General features: G+C 54.7%; 1 protein-coding gene across 50 annotated transcripts in view; it reads left to right on the top strand.

Moving 5' to 3' along the window:
* LOC122365278 (sodium bicarbonate cotransporter 3-like) overlaps positions 1-13,907 on the top strand; it is a 133,169-nt gene that overhangs the window by 91,499 nt on the left and 27,763 nt on the right. For 26 of the 50 annotated variants that reach the window (XM_043336352.1, XM_043336363.1, XM_043336355.1 and 23 more), the window contains 2 exons: positions 4,770-4,870; positions 10,656-10,784. In XM_043336352.1, coding sequence (XP_043192287.1) covers positions 4,770-4,870; positions 10,656-10,784 — 230 coding nt within the window. Of the gene's footprint in view, positions 1-1,845; positions 2,210-4,769; positions 4,871-10,655; positions 10,785-13,046; positions 13,170-13,907 lie in introns of those variants that run through there. The other 24 variants (XM_043336319.1, XM_043336321.1, XM_043336330.1 and 21 more) reach the window with 6 other exon arrangements.

Raw genomic sequence — 13,907 nt, 5'->3', positions numbered from 1 at the left:
CTGCACAGTATTCCCTTTCACAATGAGCATTGTAAAAACTTCTGTATGGTAACAAAAAACGACAAAGTTGGAAGTCATGCTACAACACTATTATAAGGAAGCAGTGGGTGCCCACTTAAAAAAAAAAATCATTCCTCCTCCTTTTCAGTTTTCGTTGTTTTTGTCTCTAAAAGCCTGTGCACAGTTTACACTAACACGATGTGACATTCAACCGCTGCACCTTCCTGTGTATCTACATATAAGGAGCCGGCTGCGTCCTCCTCACCGCTTCCATCCAGTTCTCTCTGTCCCCGCTCCTATCGATTCCCCGCCTCTGCGGAGCTGCGGTGGCCGGGACGCCACTGCGCGCCTGTTTACCGAAGCCCGGCCGAGGTGGCGCGTCGTCTTCGACAGAGGCCGCCCGCTCGTCGACTCTCTGGAGCCCGAAATACCGGCGATGCCGGGTCACGGCGAGGGACTCGGCCGCCCGGGGTGGCACAGGGAGGCGAGGTGTAAAGAGGTGTTAGACGCGGCTACCGCGGCGCTTTATTGATAGGTGTTGACAGAGAAGAGGTGAAAAAAATCGGATGATAAGGGATTGGGGATACTCTACAAAGAGCTGATCGATTCGGTCCAGTCACATTTCTTGGGGCCGGGGAACATACTTAATTCTCTTATTTATCATAATTTGCACTGATTGAACACATCATATATTACACGGTTAATTACAGCGTAATATATTCTCCGATCTTCAGGTACACAAATACACTGATATAGACTCTGCTAGTTGGACTCGCAGCTGTAATCGATCATAAACAAATTTGATTACAAATACCGTTTGCATTGCGCAAAAACGTCGGTTCTTCTTCCAGTTTCATCCCCACGCGTTTTTTTTTCGTTTTTTTCCGTTTAACAAGAGGCTTCCGCTCAGATTCGTTCCCGACCTGTATTTTAGCATGTGTGTGCTATCTCTGTCTCTATCGACTAATGCGCTCCTTTCGTTGGTCGCGTGCAAAGCTCAGATTTGTACTAATGCATGTCAATCTAATGTCATCGCCGGACATTTTGGTGGTTTTGGCATACCAAAGGACTTTGCCGACTGTGCCGACTACGGATGTCAATTACCAGATTTCTGGCGTAAAGGCGGTCAACGTATATCTAATTTGTATTTAGTATTATTCACAATGATGCTAACCAATAACCGTGCAACGGTTTACCTAGCACATTAGCGCAAGGTATCCCTGTTCTGCTTTGCATTTGGTGATTACCAAACGTCCTTCGTTCATATTATCGCATCGAATCCTTCCTTGAATCCTCCCTCACTAATAAACATGCACACAGAACAGAGAGTTATTAGACAGGGACACTCAACACTCACGTCAGCTCAAACACTCAGGACCTTTGCACCCTCCTGCGCGTGATCACGTCATGCTCCTCTCCTTCCGCGCGGCCCGCGCTCCGTTGCCATGCGCGTGATGCCAGACCCGGGAGGTCAAGGAATGGAGACATTCGGGACTCCCGATTTATACCCATGTCTTGAAAGAAACTACCGGAGATGAGCCAGTGTCACTTACACAATATGCGTCATAATGGTCCGTCTAATGCTGATTAGGTCGTTGCAAAACGCCACTATCCTTGATGAAAAATGTCTCAAGGCCTCCCAACTCCCATTGTTTATGAGGACTCATTGTACCAATTCAGTTAAAATTTATATTTGCTTTGTTTTCAGTAGTGACTGATGGGCAGTGGAATTCCAGATTCAGATCCAAATCTCAAAATTATAGCCGAGTTTCCAGACTATAGTGCCACACGTTAAAGAGTCACGAGATGCTCCAGTCATTTCAGCTCATTTGAAACGCATTTTCCACTTTTAGGGCCGCCACGTAAGTGATTCGCAGCGAAAATCTCAGCTTGGGACTCAGCCGCAATAGATACGGGCGTGGGAATCGCGCAGAGTTTCGATCGGTGCCACACGGCCTCACAGTGGGGTGCAGTTTTTATCTGGGTGTGAGTCGGGGCGGCGCGCGTCGGATCGGTGGCAGATGCGGGTGAGATAGCCGGGTGGCACGCTCCTGCTGTGCCCTCCCCAGCCGAGAGACTGCCGGCTGCCATGCCGTCCCGTGCCCCGGAGGCCGCCACGTGCTGTACCAGTGAGCCAGCCGCAGCCGCGCCGGGCCGCCGGCGCCGCCTTGTGCGCACACACCATCCCCGACGGCAGACAGGGACAGGGGTGAGTCCGCTGACTCCAGTGAGTCCAGTGAGTCCAGTGAGTCCAGCGAGTTCAGTGAGTCGGCAGACTCGGATCTGTGAACAGATAAGTAGAACGTTATACCTCTTCCGGACGAGCCCATTGGGGCTTCGTTTGATCGAAGTTTTTAGGTTGGCCATTGCCCCTGGCTAAGAAAACATGCTGAAGCAGCTCGCTAGTACTTCCTTCAAACGAAGCTGAGTAGAGAAGTTCCTTTCAATGCCTAGAAACGTTAACTATGCATACAGCCGACAGTCTTGGTTCTCTTTGAACATAAGGCATATCCTCGTTGGTAGCTGCTCTCAAGTGTTTGCGCCTGGAAAATCTGTTGGATATTCCTCGTGCAATTGTCTTGATTAAAACTTTGACAACTTCTTACCACCGCTGGCAAATGAACATCCGGATTGTGGATGAATGTCGTGCGTACGATTTGCACTGCACTCTACTTCTACGTTCTGTCCGCCGGGTTTTAGAGCCAATTGACGTAGGTAGAGTGTTTACCTGCATTCTATCGGCTGCGGGCGCTTTGCCAGGTTGCTGACCTTTGAAAGCTCGTGACGTCTCTCATGGCTGGCCTCCACCCATCCCCCCAATCCCCGGTGTCCAGACGGGTGGCAGGGCACGAGCTGAGGAGGGGTATACCCGCCGCCGCCGCGGCCACCGTCTGTAGCGGGATCCAAACAAATACGGCCGATCTAAGGGCGCTGTGATGACTGACACAGCAACAGCCAACACCCAGTGGTGGGGTGTGGTGGTGCCTGGCGGAACTTGGGGATCCGTTTGCGTGGTTTTTCGTCCCGTCTGGTGCTTGCGAAAACAAGTGCCGACGAATAGCGGCTGATGTTCGCGCCTTTTGGCATTGATATCAGCTATGACCTTGGTATAGCTTATGGCCAATTACACGAAATATTTTAAAATGTACTATTTGTTTTATCTTATCGCCAAGTTTGTTTTTTAGTTCCACTATCCATAATTGAGTCCCGAGACGGCATGTTTTTGTAGAAGCTGACCTAGCTGTATATAGCTGAGGATCCTGTCCAGCTAGTTTTTAACTTTCCGTTCCATGCATAAAAACATCGACCTTGAAGGAATCTCACAGGAGTGAGAGCCTCACTGCTAAGCCGCGTTCACGCTCGTTGATCTCTAAGCCGTCACTACTCGGGCTCGTGGCATGAGCTCTCCTGGAGCTGGGCTCGACTACCGTCTGAGCCTCTTAGCCACACGTGTCTGACACCTCTCTCTGACGCATCGGCCCCGTCACCCCCGTGTGACGACCGTCACGTGACACTCCCTGCGCGGCACCGACCTGTGGCGGTAGTGTGGGACCGCGACACCCGGCTCCTGTCGCTGTGGCTTCAACAGTCACGGGGTGTCGCGCTGGCACCAGCGATTGCCACCCATAGACTATCGAGTGATGACCGTATCCGGTATCCCTGCCGTCCGCGAATATCCTTCGACCGCTCAGCGGGCACCTCGGCGCGCTCCCACTCATCTCTCTGCACCCGCAGCCCATGTGCTGCACCCTCCCCTCCCGCCGTGGGACGGGCAGTGGCGCCCGCCTCTCAGATGTCGACGATCGGATTTCGGTCGCTCCTCTCGCTCCCAGCGCGGCCCACCGGGTCTCAGTGCGGGGCCGACACCGACCACTGGGTCCACCGCTGTGCCGGGGCTCACTACCAGCTGTGTACCGCGTGAGGAACCCCGGGACGCGTCACTACCGGCACTACGGACACTATCGGTGTAGTGTTTCCGACCGGCGCGCACTATCACGGTCGTCGGTCAGGGGACTGGCGGCGCTGTCCAGTCTCCCGGCTGATCTGCAGGAGGCCATGCTCGTATTGTGACGGTGCCTCCGTTGAGGAGAGATGTGAACTGAGAGGAGCCAGTGATGTGCGCGGTGACTCGGCGCAGGGAGGGCAGGCGTGTGGAGTGGTGAGCGATCGGTCACAGCTGTGACTGTGAGACCCGCACTGCTTGCAACTAGAAGTTCCGCGAGAAGCCATTGCTCAAGTGCGTCCATTATCTAATTTTGATCAGGGATGCTGTCGATGGTGGAGCTGATGTTGGCGTGAGACCCCAGTGGAAAGCTGCCCCTGTGCGACCCGTTGGCGGCAGCTTTGTCCGTTCCTCAGCACCTGGTAAGAATGCATGTCTGCTGTCTATTGGCGGGGTGCGACTGAAGCCGCCGAGGGCAGGCGCCAGGCCAGACGGTCGCTGTTGGCAGGAGGCAGTGGATGTGGACTTTGGCAGAACCGAGAGAGCCCGCTCAATAACATTACCCCGCCCCGTGTCGGGTCGCCTGGAAGGCACGAATGCACCTGTAACCAGCTGTTTCACGGTCTTGAAGCCAACAGTCCCTACGCAGTATGCACGTGACCTGCGCGGGATCACTGTCCGACCCTTCACCTCGTCCTCCATCCTAACCCTTCAATCCTCTGATGTCTCTAGCTCCATTGTGGATGCCCTGAGCTTCATTGCTGAGCTGATGATGACATCCTGTGCCGCTGACCGCGCCTTTGACACGCTCGCGTTCTTCCGGCAGGCCGTGGGCGATGGACAACGTGACGGAAAACACCGATGAACCGCCCCGCGATCCGGGCGCCGGCCGCGCCCATCACAGCTACACAGACAAGGACTTTGAAGGTGAGCGAAACTGTCCAATCTACAGGGGCGTGCGCTCTGTTCCCGCTGGGAAAGGCATGACAGGTTCTACATATTTGATTTGCTATCGTGGTGATCTTTTCAAAATTGCCCGATGACACCGAGCCGACCCGCACAACCAAATTAGTAATTACGTAAGAGCGGGGTTGGTTCTTGCTTGATAAACGGAAAGCGTTTCAACCTGTGCTAGACAAAATTTATGTAATACTGGCGCCGAGACAGGCGTCTTGCAGATACGCTTTTTTAGTGTTGTCAAGTGTACAAGCGGTCGTTAACGTTCTAATACCTTCCTGAAACCGTCATGATTGGGTGAACGGCTTGTACAATTCGCAGCGTTATAGTAGATTACCAAGAATCTTCTGTTGAGTCATTGTCCATGATTGCAAGTGGACCGGTTCAAACCAGTTTCCCGGCATCGCCTCGAGAACCATCAGAAATCCCTTCGTGTCATTTCCAAGATTTTCTCGTGAATCAAGCTGTCTCTGAATTTATGGGCCTACCTCCCTTTTCCCCAATATTTCCGATTGGAACTTGATTGAATTGCTCGGCTATTCTTTCCGGCCGTCACAGTGGAGGCTCCGGCCAGTGAACTGTGACGTCACAATAAAAATGACGTCATCAGACCACAGTTCGTCGGCATTTGTTGTGCGCTGCAATGCGGTGTCTGGACAGCGACCTTGTGCGCCTGCCGCCGCCGGTCTGACGAGGACGGGCGGACGGCGGTTTTTCCGCTGCGCCGTTTTCGGGAGAGAGTGACTCGGTGTCGGGGGCAGCCGGAGGAGAGAGACAGGAGAGAAGGGAGAGAAGGTTTCCTGCGGCGTGGCGTCGGCAGTGCAGAGGTGGCTGCCGGCAGTTTCCGCTCCGTGGTGATGCGGCCGCCGGCGGGCGTCAGCGTCCCCTCTGACCGCCGCGCCGCCCGGCCGCGTGAGAAGGTCACACCGGTGCCGATGTCCCGTTCTTTATTGCACCCGCTGGTGGTCGGCGGAAGTCGGCCTCTCCTACAGAGCCACCATAAAGAGCCGCCGCCTCCCGCACACACGCAGATAGTGCTAATCCATCGCGTTCTGTCCAACTACAATCATCGCGGACACGCCGCACGCGCCGTCCGGCCGGAACGCAAAGTGCGTCCTCGTACTGTGGCGATATTCAGCCATGGATCGTCTTCTCCCATGGATGCGGCCACCTCGCTCATGGCTCCGTCCCATTGGCCGTATCGTCAGGTGTAGTGACTCCTACCACTTACGTTTTCGCTCAGGTCACCTTAGTGACTGGCAGTGCCGGCCTTGTCTCCCTGTGCACCACGTCTCTGCGTGGTAGCCGGCGCCGCGGGCCAATCTGAGTTCCTGGAAAGCCCGCGAGGTGATGACGGTGCACTGCACTAAATTATCCCAAGAACCGGGCCTAGCGAACGCCGAACGGACGGGCGGTAACGCTTCTCCTTTCGCGTCGCGGGTTGTGAACCTGCCTCGGATCGCGGACAGCACTCGGTCCTGTCTAGACGGCTGGTGACTTGTCCGTGACAGCACCGGCGGTCAGAGCTGCGCCCGGAAGTGGTCATGCTCCATCGTTGTCTCTGTGGACGTCGATCGGCCGGCAGTTCGCTGACCTTGCTAGGCCGGCCCGGCAGGTGTGGAGGGGTGAACTGGCGACCACGTGCTCGGCTGGTGCCAGGCGCCGCGCCGGACCGGGCCCGGAGAAAGAACGGGTGCCGTGAACCGCCGCCGGAGACGGGGCGCCGGAGTGCAGGGGTGAGGTGAACGGGGAGGGGGGAGGAGGGCGGTGGACGGGGGGAGGGGTTCATGGCAGCACAGCTGAAAATCACGTGGTATGGGTGGTTTGGGGGACAATTTGTGTCCGGAGGGCTGGGCGAGCCTAGTGAAGCTGTTGATTCATTTGAAATTGAGGGCAGCGCCCTTTACTGTTGAATTGCGAAGCGAGGTAGGGGAGAGGCGTGTGCAGTGTGCAGTCACAAAACTCCCTCTCCTCCCGGAGGAGGAGGAGTTTTGTGACTGCACAGTGCACCCGCCTGCAGTTTCCAACTGTGCCGGGTCTCAGCTGTCCATGCAGGTCTCATATTACTATTGCAAGTGGGTGAGTTTGTTTTCCCGTCAGCAGTCTCCCCTCCCACCCTATCCGTGGCCTCCCGGGTCAGTTCCACCTACCACCGGTGACCCATGCAGCTGTCGCTGTGCCAAGCTGACCGGTCGCCGGCTGTCCGGTGGGCCGCGGGGCGGGGAAACCTCTCCCTGCACGTGGCCACTGCGTGTTTGGCTGCCGGCGGCCCGTGATGCAACTGGTTGGAGCGGTAACCGGGCTCCGATTCTGCACACCCGGTCATGGACAAAGGAATGTAGACACCCATCTCATATGACAACGTACTAGAAGCACAAAAAAAGAAAAAAAGATTTCCTGAACAGCCAGTGGACACTTCCCGGTGGCCTGCGAAGGCTTCCCTGCCTGTCCAGCGCACTGGACGGACCTGTGTCGGTGTCGAAGTCGGCCTGTAGGTTTAGCTCCGGCCTGGGCTGCTCGGGACTGATATCGGTGAAGGTACTGGGATTGTCTGTAGGTTTAGCCTCGGCCCGGGTATCTGGGAATGATCGGTTAGGGTGCCGGGGTTTGGGTCGGGCTGTTGGTTTCGATATTGGCCCCGTGGCCGATCGGTAAAGGTGCCGGGCCGGGGTCGTTCCGTGCCGCCCCGTCCGGTGGTTCCGCTGTATCGGTCAGTGGGTCACTGTGAACTGCCAGCTGGCTGGTCAGGGACACCGGTGCCACTGCAGCGGCCGGTGTGTTTGATGGGCTAACCGGCCCGGCCACTGGCACTGACCGTCGGCCCTTGGACCGTGGACAGAGTACAGACCGAGCGGGGAGAGAGCTGATAGAGAGGAGTGACAGGTGGTTGGGGTGTCTCGCTGAGGAAAAACAGCAAGGTCAGACTGGTTCTCAGTGGAATGAAACAAAAATAGGTGCTTGAAAGGCATGGTGAATTGCGGTGACCGTTTTGGCATCCTGGCAGTTTTGAGGGATTTGGAAAGGTCACTGAGAGGGCCGACCATAATGTGAGAAGTTGGCCTAAAGTTATTCGAAGTTAGCATTTTTAGTGACGGTAATGTTGATTGAAGTTGACTCGTAAATGCGAGTGTTAGCCCTTGCTGATATGAGCTAGTTATGTATGTAAGGTTCCATAGAAAATAGGTTAACAGCAACCCATCTTACTTTATTACTATTTAAATTCAAGCTAGAGAAGAGTAACGTTCGTTTCCCGTAGCAACATGAATATTGTACCTACGTGCCACCTCTCAGCCCAGAATATGATTTAATCTAACGTGATAACCAGCGTGGCTTGACCTTGTCGGTGGATCCGGTTTTGGTCTTGTATCCAGGTTCATGTCTGTTGTATGTAACGGTCATAAGCTGCAGGAGGGCCCAGGTGTAACTGGCACAGCCGAGAGATACGGGTGTTAAAATCACCGAAAGGAATGGCTCGTAAAGGCGTGAATAAATGTGCTTAGGTCATAATCAGATAACTTAATGGTTCGTTGGAAGATGTCGGTATAAAGGGTTATAAACTAAAATAAAAATATTAAACATTGCGCTTCCATCTCATTCTCAATGTGCTGCTGTATGGTTATTTCGGGGGAGTTGAGTACATCTAACACATCTCTCATGTGACTTCCATCTCGAAGGAAGCCCCTCACCGTTAGAGCACCTTCTCCGTTTTACGTGCCCTTTCGACTTGGCGGGCTCGTGACTAACATCTCACCAGGGACTGCACGGCTTCAGGACGCGAGCACCGGCCGTGCAGGCATACTACACGTCAACACTTCCCCCTGACCGCCCATGGGGGGACGCTCATAATTCTCACCAGACGATGCCTTCTAATGAGTGTGTTCCTGCCCAGTCACCTGAGACAAGTAACCGATGGGTGCGTGATGGGTTCGCTCCCTGATCCTCCATCCGGCGGAGTCATCCACCGCCCGGACCGATCCCGCTGACCCAAACCGGAAGCGAGCCTGCCCGGTGGAAGTTTTAGTGCAGGGGGACAGGGAGGGGTGAGGGTAGCGGTAGCCCGTGTCAGCAGCTCCGCCGCGACATTCACTGTAATGCTGGTCGGCAGGTCAACATGGTCCAGCGCCGGGCGTTTTGCAAGAGCGTTGAGTGGGCTCCTTTGGGATTACCGGCGTGGCCGATGGAAAGGAGGAAGTGATGGCGTGCTTTTCTTTAAAAGGATGGCATGTCGGCCCAGCCCATCGATCCACCCTTGTGCGGGTTACACAATATCCGATCCATGGCGACTTATCCTCCGATTGAGTCTCGTCTCATATGACGGCCCTCGGGACCCTACTGATGTCGTCAATAGCCGTGGGCGTCCGCTCCTTCCCCCGGAGTCATCAGTCGATGACTTCTGATCGGCTCGGACCGCGGCCGGTCCATAGCTGGGATCTGTGGCCGAATAACGGGGGATTGCGGGCCATTGCACGGTGCAGGCTGCCAAGCTCCTCCCGGACGCCGAAATCGCCTCAATCCTGCTTATTTGAACAACAGAGGCTTTGGAACATGCCTGTGATTGTGGATGAAAGGCTTCAAGGGCATAACAGCCATCCATCCTCCAGGCTACATCCCCGGGCAGAAGTGTCGCCGTCGTCTGGCGGCCTGGTAACCGGCGTCTAGCGACCGGCCTCAGCGGTCCCGTCGACCGGTTACGTCACCGTGACGAGCCGTGCTGGAAGTTTATCGGTTCTCGCCGACGTTGCGCAGCTGCAGACATACCGAGTATTTGTGATGAGGTGACTCAGAAAGGGTGGACACTGACCGGCGCACCGTCACGGCGGACCCAGGCGGCCGTCACGGCGCCATTGGTGACGTTGTGACGGTGTGATGAGTGACGCTCCCAGGTGCGTGTCGCTCTACACGGGCGTGGACGTATTGGGGCGGAAAAGTCGGCGGGTGAGCTAGAAGGGCAAGGGGTGAGAAATGGAAGCAAGGGATGCCTTTCTCCCTGTATGAGAAAGGAAAACGATGAATTGCGCAAGATAAACTGTGTGCCTTCTGCCGCGTCGGGCGTCGGACGCCCCGCCCCTGCCGTGACGTTTGCCGTGACGCCGCGGCACGTCTGGCCGTCTGGCCGTCTCCCAGCCGAGCCGTCACTCGTCACCGCTCGGTGGTGACGTGAGGCCCCCCCCCCCCCAGAGGTGAGGAGAGGCCAGTCTGCCTACTCCCGAGCTCCCGACTGATCTAGAACGGGGGCGGGCGGGGGCGTAAGATTTCAGGTGTAGTTTACAGTTTTTACGAAGGGTTGCACCGATATACGGGTGTACTAATTCAGGGGAGAACCTTACCTGTCTTTCACGCAGTTAAGATTTCAGACTGTGTAACATGTTTGCAATATTACCCTTTCATCTCGTATTCTGACGCTTTATACGTTTGTTTTGATGGCAGATTAGGTAGTGGGCGTCAGTACTAGTGAGACCCCCGGTAAACCGCTTAAACCGATTATCGCACAGGCCACTATTTCTGAGTGACACCCGTACATACACGGCTCGGATCCACCAGCCAATATAGGGCTGCCGGCGCCGTGTTGCGTGTTGTGTTTCTATCGCAGCCGGATGTCGAAATGTTTTGCATCGGGCCGGCTGGCGGCAGTCAGGCCACCAGATGGCGTTGAGGCCTCCATTGGGACCCACGGCGTCCCACTGTGCCCCGTCTGACCCTCGACTGACCTCCACTGACCTCAACTGACCTGACCCCGACCCCCGTCTGCCGCCAGGTCACCGGGCGCACTCTCTATATGTGAGTGTGAACCCGACGGCGCCGAGCGGTCACCATCGGCCGCACCGCTCGCGACGCCGTCACCATCGGCACCACAACCACCGCGACGGCGACGACGACCGTCCCAGTGAGTAGCGACGCCAGCGCCACCGGCCGCCGGCGGCGGCGGCGCTAACTAAAGCCGCCCGGCCTGCCCGTCCGATCATTGGTTGCTATGGAGTATGGATTGGACGCGGTGCGACGCGTATATTGTAAGATACAGGCCAGGTCAGCTGGACTGAATGAACTGATTTTGGGGTCATTCGGTGTCCCACATGCAGATGGAAAGCCAAGGGGTCTCCCCGCAGATGGGGAGGCGAAACTCTATTTCCTGAATCTTTTGATCGTTGCAACAAAAGCTGACCTAAAATATATCCCTGTCTGAATGTCCCGTGGGAATACGATCTTTTTTATAATTTTGCTGACGATTTGCTGCTGGATCTTTTTCTTTGAATATTAATGGTACCTAAATTGTAGTAATGGCCGTTGCACATACAACCGAAATAGGCATGTTCCTTTATGTTATAGGGTTACAAAGCAGGTATCTTTCGTGCTTATAGGTATGCTTTAAGGATAATGTGGAAGCGTTTAATGCACTTCAAATGCTTTATTAGTAGTCGTTAAATAGACAAAAGTACAGACCGCACTGCTCACTATGTTTCTAAACCATAAGCGTTCGTTTTGCTCACCATCGGTTACTTATTCATCAAAATTTCGCCTTTTTGTTTGTCTATACAGAAAGGGACGATGATCTTAAAGGTATGTGTGTTTTGTGGTCGCCTGTATGATTGCACCGTAGATCAGTTCACCTTTCTTTGACACGTTTCCGTCAGATATCGGTGTTGTTTTGACTTTTGCATGACTTCATTTTAAGGCAGTCTTTGTTACGTTTATACCAGTATCAAAATTCAGAACTCTTGACCCGTCCTATTTCGGAGTTGGGATTTCGAAGGACAATATTTGCGATGGAACGGGATAATTAAATTGTGTTGATTTTGGCCGGAGTTTATATTGCGATTGCTTTGAAGAGCAGTTGATACACTGACAAGCAGGTTACATAGGGAGGTGCACATTTGCGACTTTATCCGGCGAGCGTTGCTTAGTGCAAATTAGCTACTTTCTGGGACGCACTTCGGTCTGTTCCTCCGATCAATAACTCAGAGAGTAGTCGGTGATTGTGTGTATGTTTGTGTGCGCACTGCGCAGTCACGCTTTTGGCTCGGTTGGCTCCAGTATATATCGGTGCCCTGATTGGGACCCAACGCCAATAACAACCGTAGCCATTCAATGGGCGTTTGGCAATCACAGGCGGTCACGTAATGTAGCGAGGAAAAACATAGGCCAGTCACATCAGTGTCTGAAGGATCTTCAGCTCATTTGTCACAGAGGTTTATCGAAGAATAACCTGGTCTGAGGGCATCACGAAGTTGGCCTGGATTTACAATGCAGCCCTCCGTGGTGCTCATAATTGTTTTACCACGAAACTATCTAAAAAATGCAAAAAACCAATATTTAGTTCAGTTCACATTAAATGTGATTCGTTATTGAGAAGGAAGCGAAAATGGCGGTGATGGCCTTCACGTGACTGTGATGTTCCATTTGCGGTCACTGCCTCTTTGTAAGCTGAAGCGCTCCATTTAGTGCAAAAATCACTCCAGTGACATTCCTGTGGCTAAACTGGACGCTTCCTGATGGAAAACTGGTGCATGTCTGCCTTCATGCAATCACTTTCTCTTCAGCCTGGGCATGCAAAATGACAATCAATAACGCCTGCTTCCTTTGAGGCTTTGTCCGACTCGCCTGAGTTAGGTTGAAACGGATTGCGTGCAATCAGCACAGCCAAACGTCTGCATATAGATTGTACAGACGTGTCTGCACTACCTTTCAGTCGTGCGTTTTGCTTTCGTTTCTATTGCGTGTTGTTTCTCTTCTCTTGAACTTACTTTTGTGGCATTATTTTTAATTGTCTGTCATGTATTTCATTCGTCTGCACTTTCCAAAAAAATGCATGCATGCAATATTCCAAAAATATATAGCGGAGCGCCAAAGTTAACGTCAGTCTGGTTTGTAATGTTTTTGATAAATCAGGTAAGAGGTAAATTTGAGGGCTGAGGCAGTATCTCAACGATAACTGCTGAACTGATTTCGATTCGCTCCTTTCCGTAAATCGCATTAGTGCAGATCCACCGCTATATCCAGTCGGAGCTCTCGGTACCCTGTCCCTGTAAGACTCCGTGCCGGCTGTGTGGTGTGCGGTGAGCGCCCTCGGCGCAGCAGTGGTATACGTGGACAGTCGAGGGCCGCTGGCCGCCGCCGGGCCGCCCTGGCAGCGCGTGTGCCGCTGTTGCAGGCGACCCCGTGTACGAGCACGGCCGGCGCGCCAGCCTGATTGCCGCCACCGACACCCTCGATCCGCCGCGGCCGCGCCACGGACGCCGCGCCAGCAGCATCGGCGCCGACGGCGAGCTCTCACGTACGGCCGTGTGTCCGCTAACCGGCCTGCGGCTCCGCTTTGGCTCCTGTGGCTAACCGCCGGCGTGTGCGGCGCCGCCCGCCGGGACCGGCCGCGCCGCCGCCCGCCCCTGTGTGCGCGCTCCTCCCGCCGCCCGGTAGTCGCTCAGCCGCCGTCTAACGCTCCGCTCGGCCGCTGAGTTTTTGTCTAGGCCCTCCGCTCGGCTTTGGTTGGCGTTTTTGTCCCCGCGATGAGCCCGGCAGGAGGTCTGTCTCCGGCGTCCCCGAGGGCAGAGAGTGATTGTCACACCGCCTGGATGTGATGCTGAGCCCACCTGTCAGCGCTGCAGACGCCCGGAGGAAGTCGCCAATAATTTACAATAGTGACATCACTGACATAGCGCTAGAGGATTGTCTGTGGGATTTCTGCAGAGCGTTTATAGACTGAGTATCGGTCCACCTGCTCCCTCCCGCTGCGGGCCAGCGGCGCCGTCGGCACTGCTGCACCTTCTGAAAGTCGGCAGAGCTTCGTCCGACTGTCTGGATCTGATTGGTCGCCCGCGGACCGCTCGATTGTAGCCCGGGGGCGTTGGGGTCAAGGTCGGCCGCGCGGCGTAGTTCGACGGCCACTCAGTATTCCCCGCGCATGAAATTCTGAACAAGCCTCCCCAGTTGCCGACCGGGCAAGTTATATAATCAAAGCTGCTGTGCACACTTAGGAAAGTCGCCCTCTAAGCCGAGCTCTGAGCATACAATGTCA

The sequence above is a fragment of the Amphibalanus amphitrite genome, unplaced genomic scaffold (assembly GCF_019059575.1).
Source record: "Amphibalanus amphitrite isolate SeventyFive unplaced genomic scaffold, NRLGWU_Aamphi_draft 000727F_arrow, whole genome shotgun sequence".
NCBI lineage: Eukaryota > Metazoa > Arthropoda > Thecostraca > Balanomorpha > Balanidae > Amphibalanus > Amphibalanus amphitrite.
The sequence above is the reverse complement of the archived record's forward strand: the minus strand, read 5'-3'. Positions and strand labels throughout refer to the sequence as shown.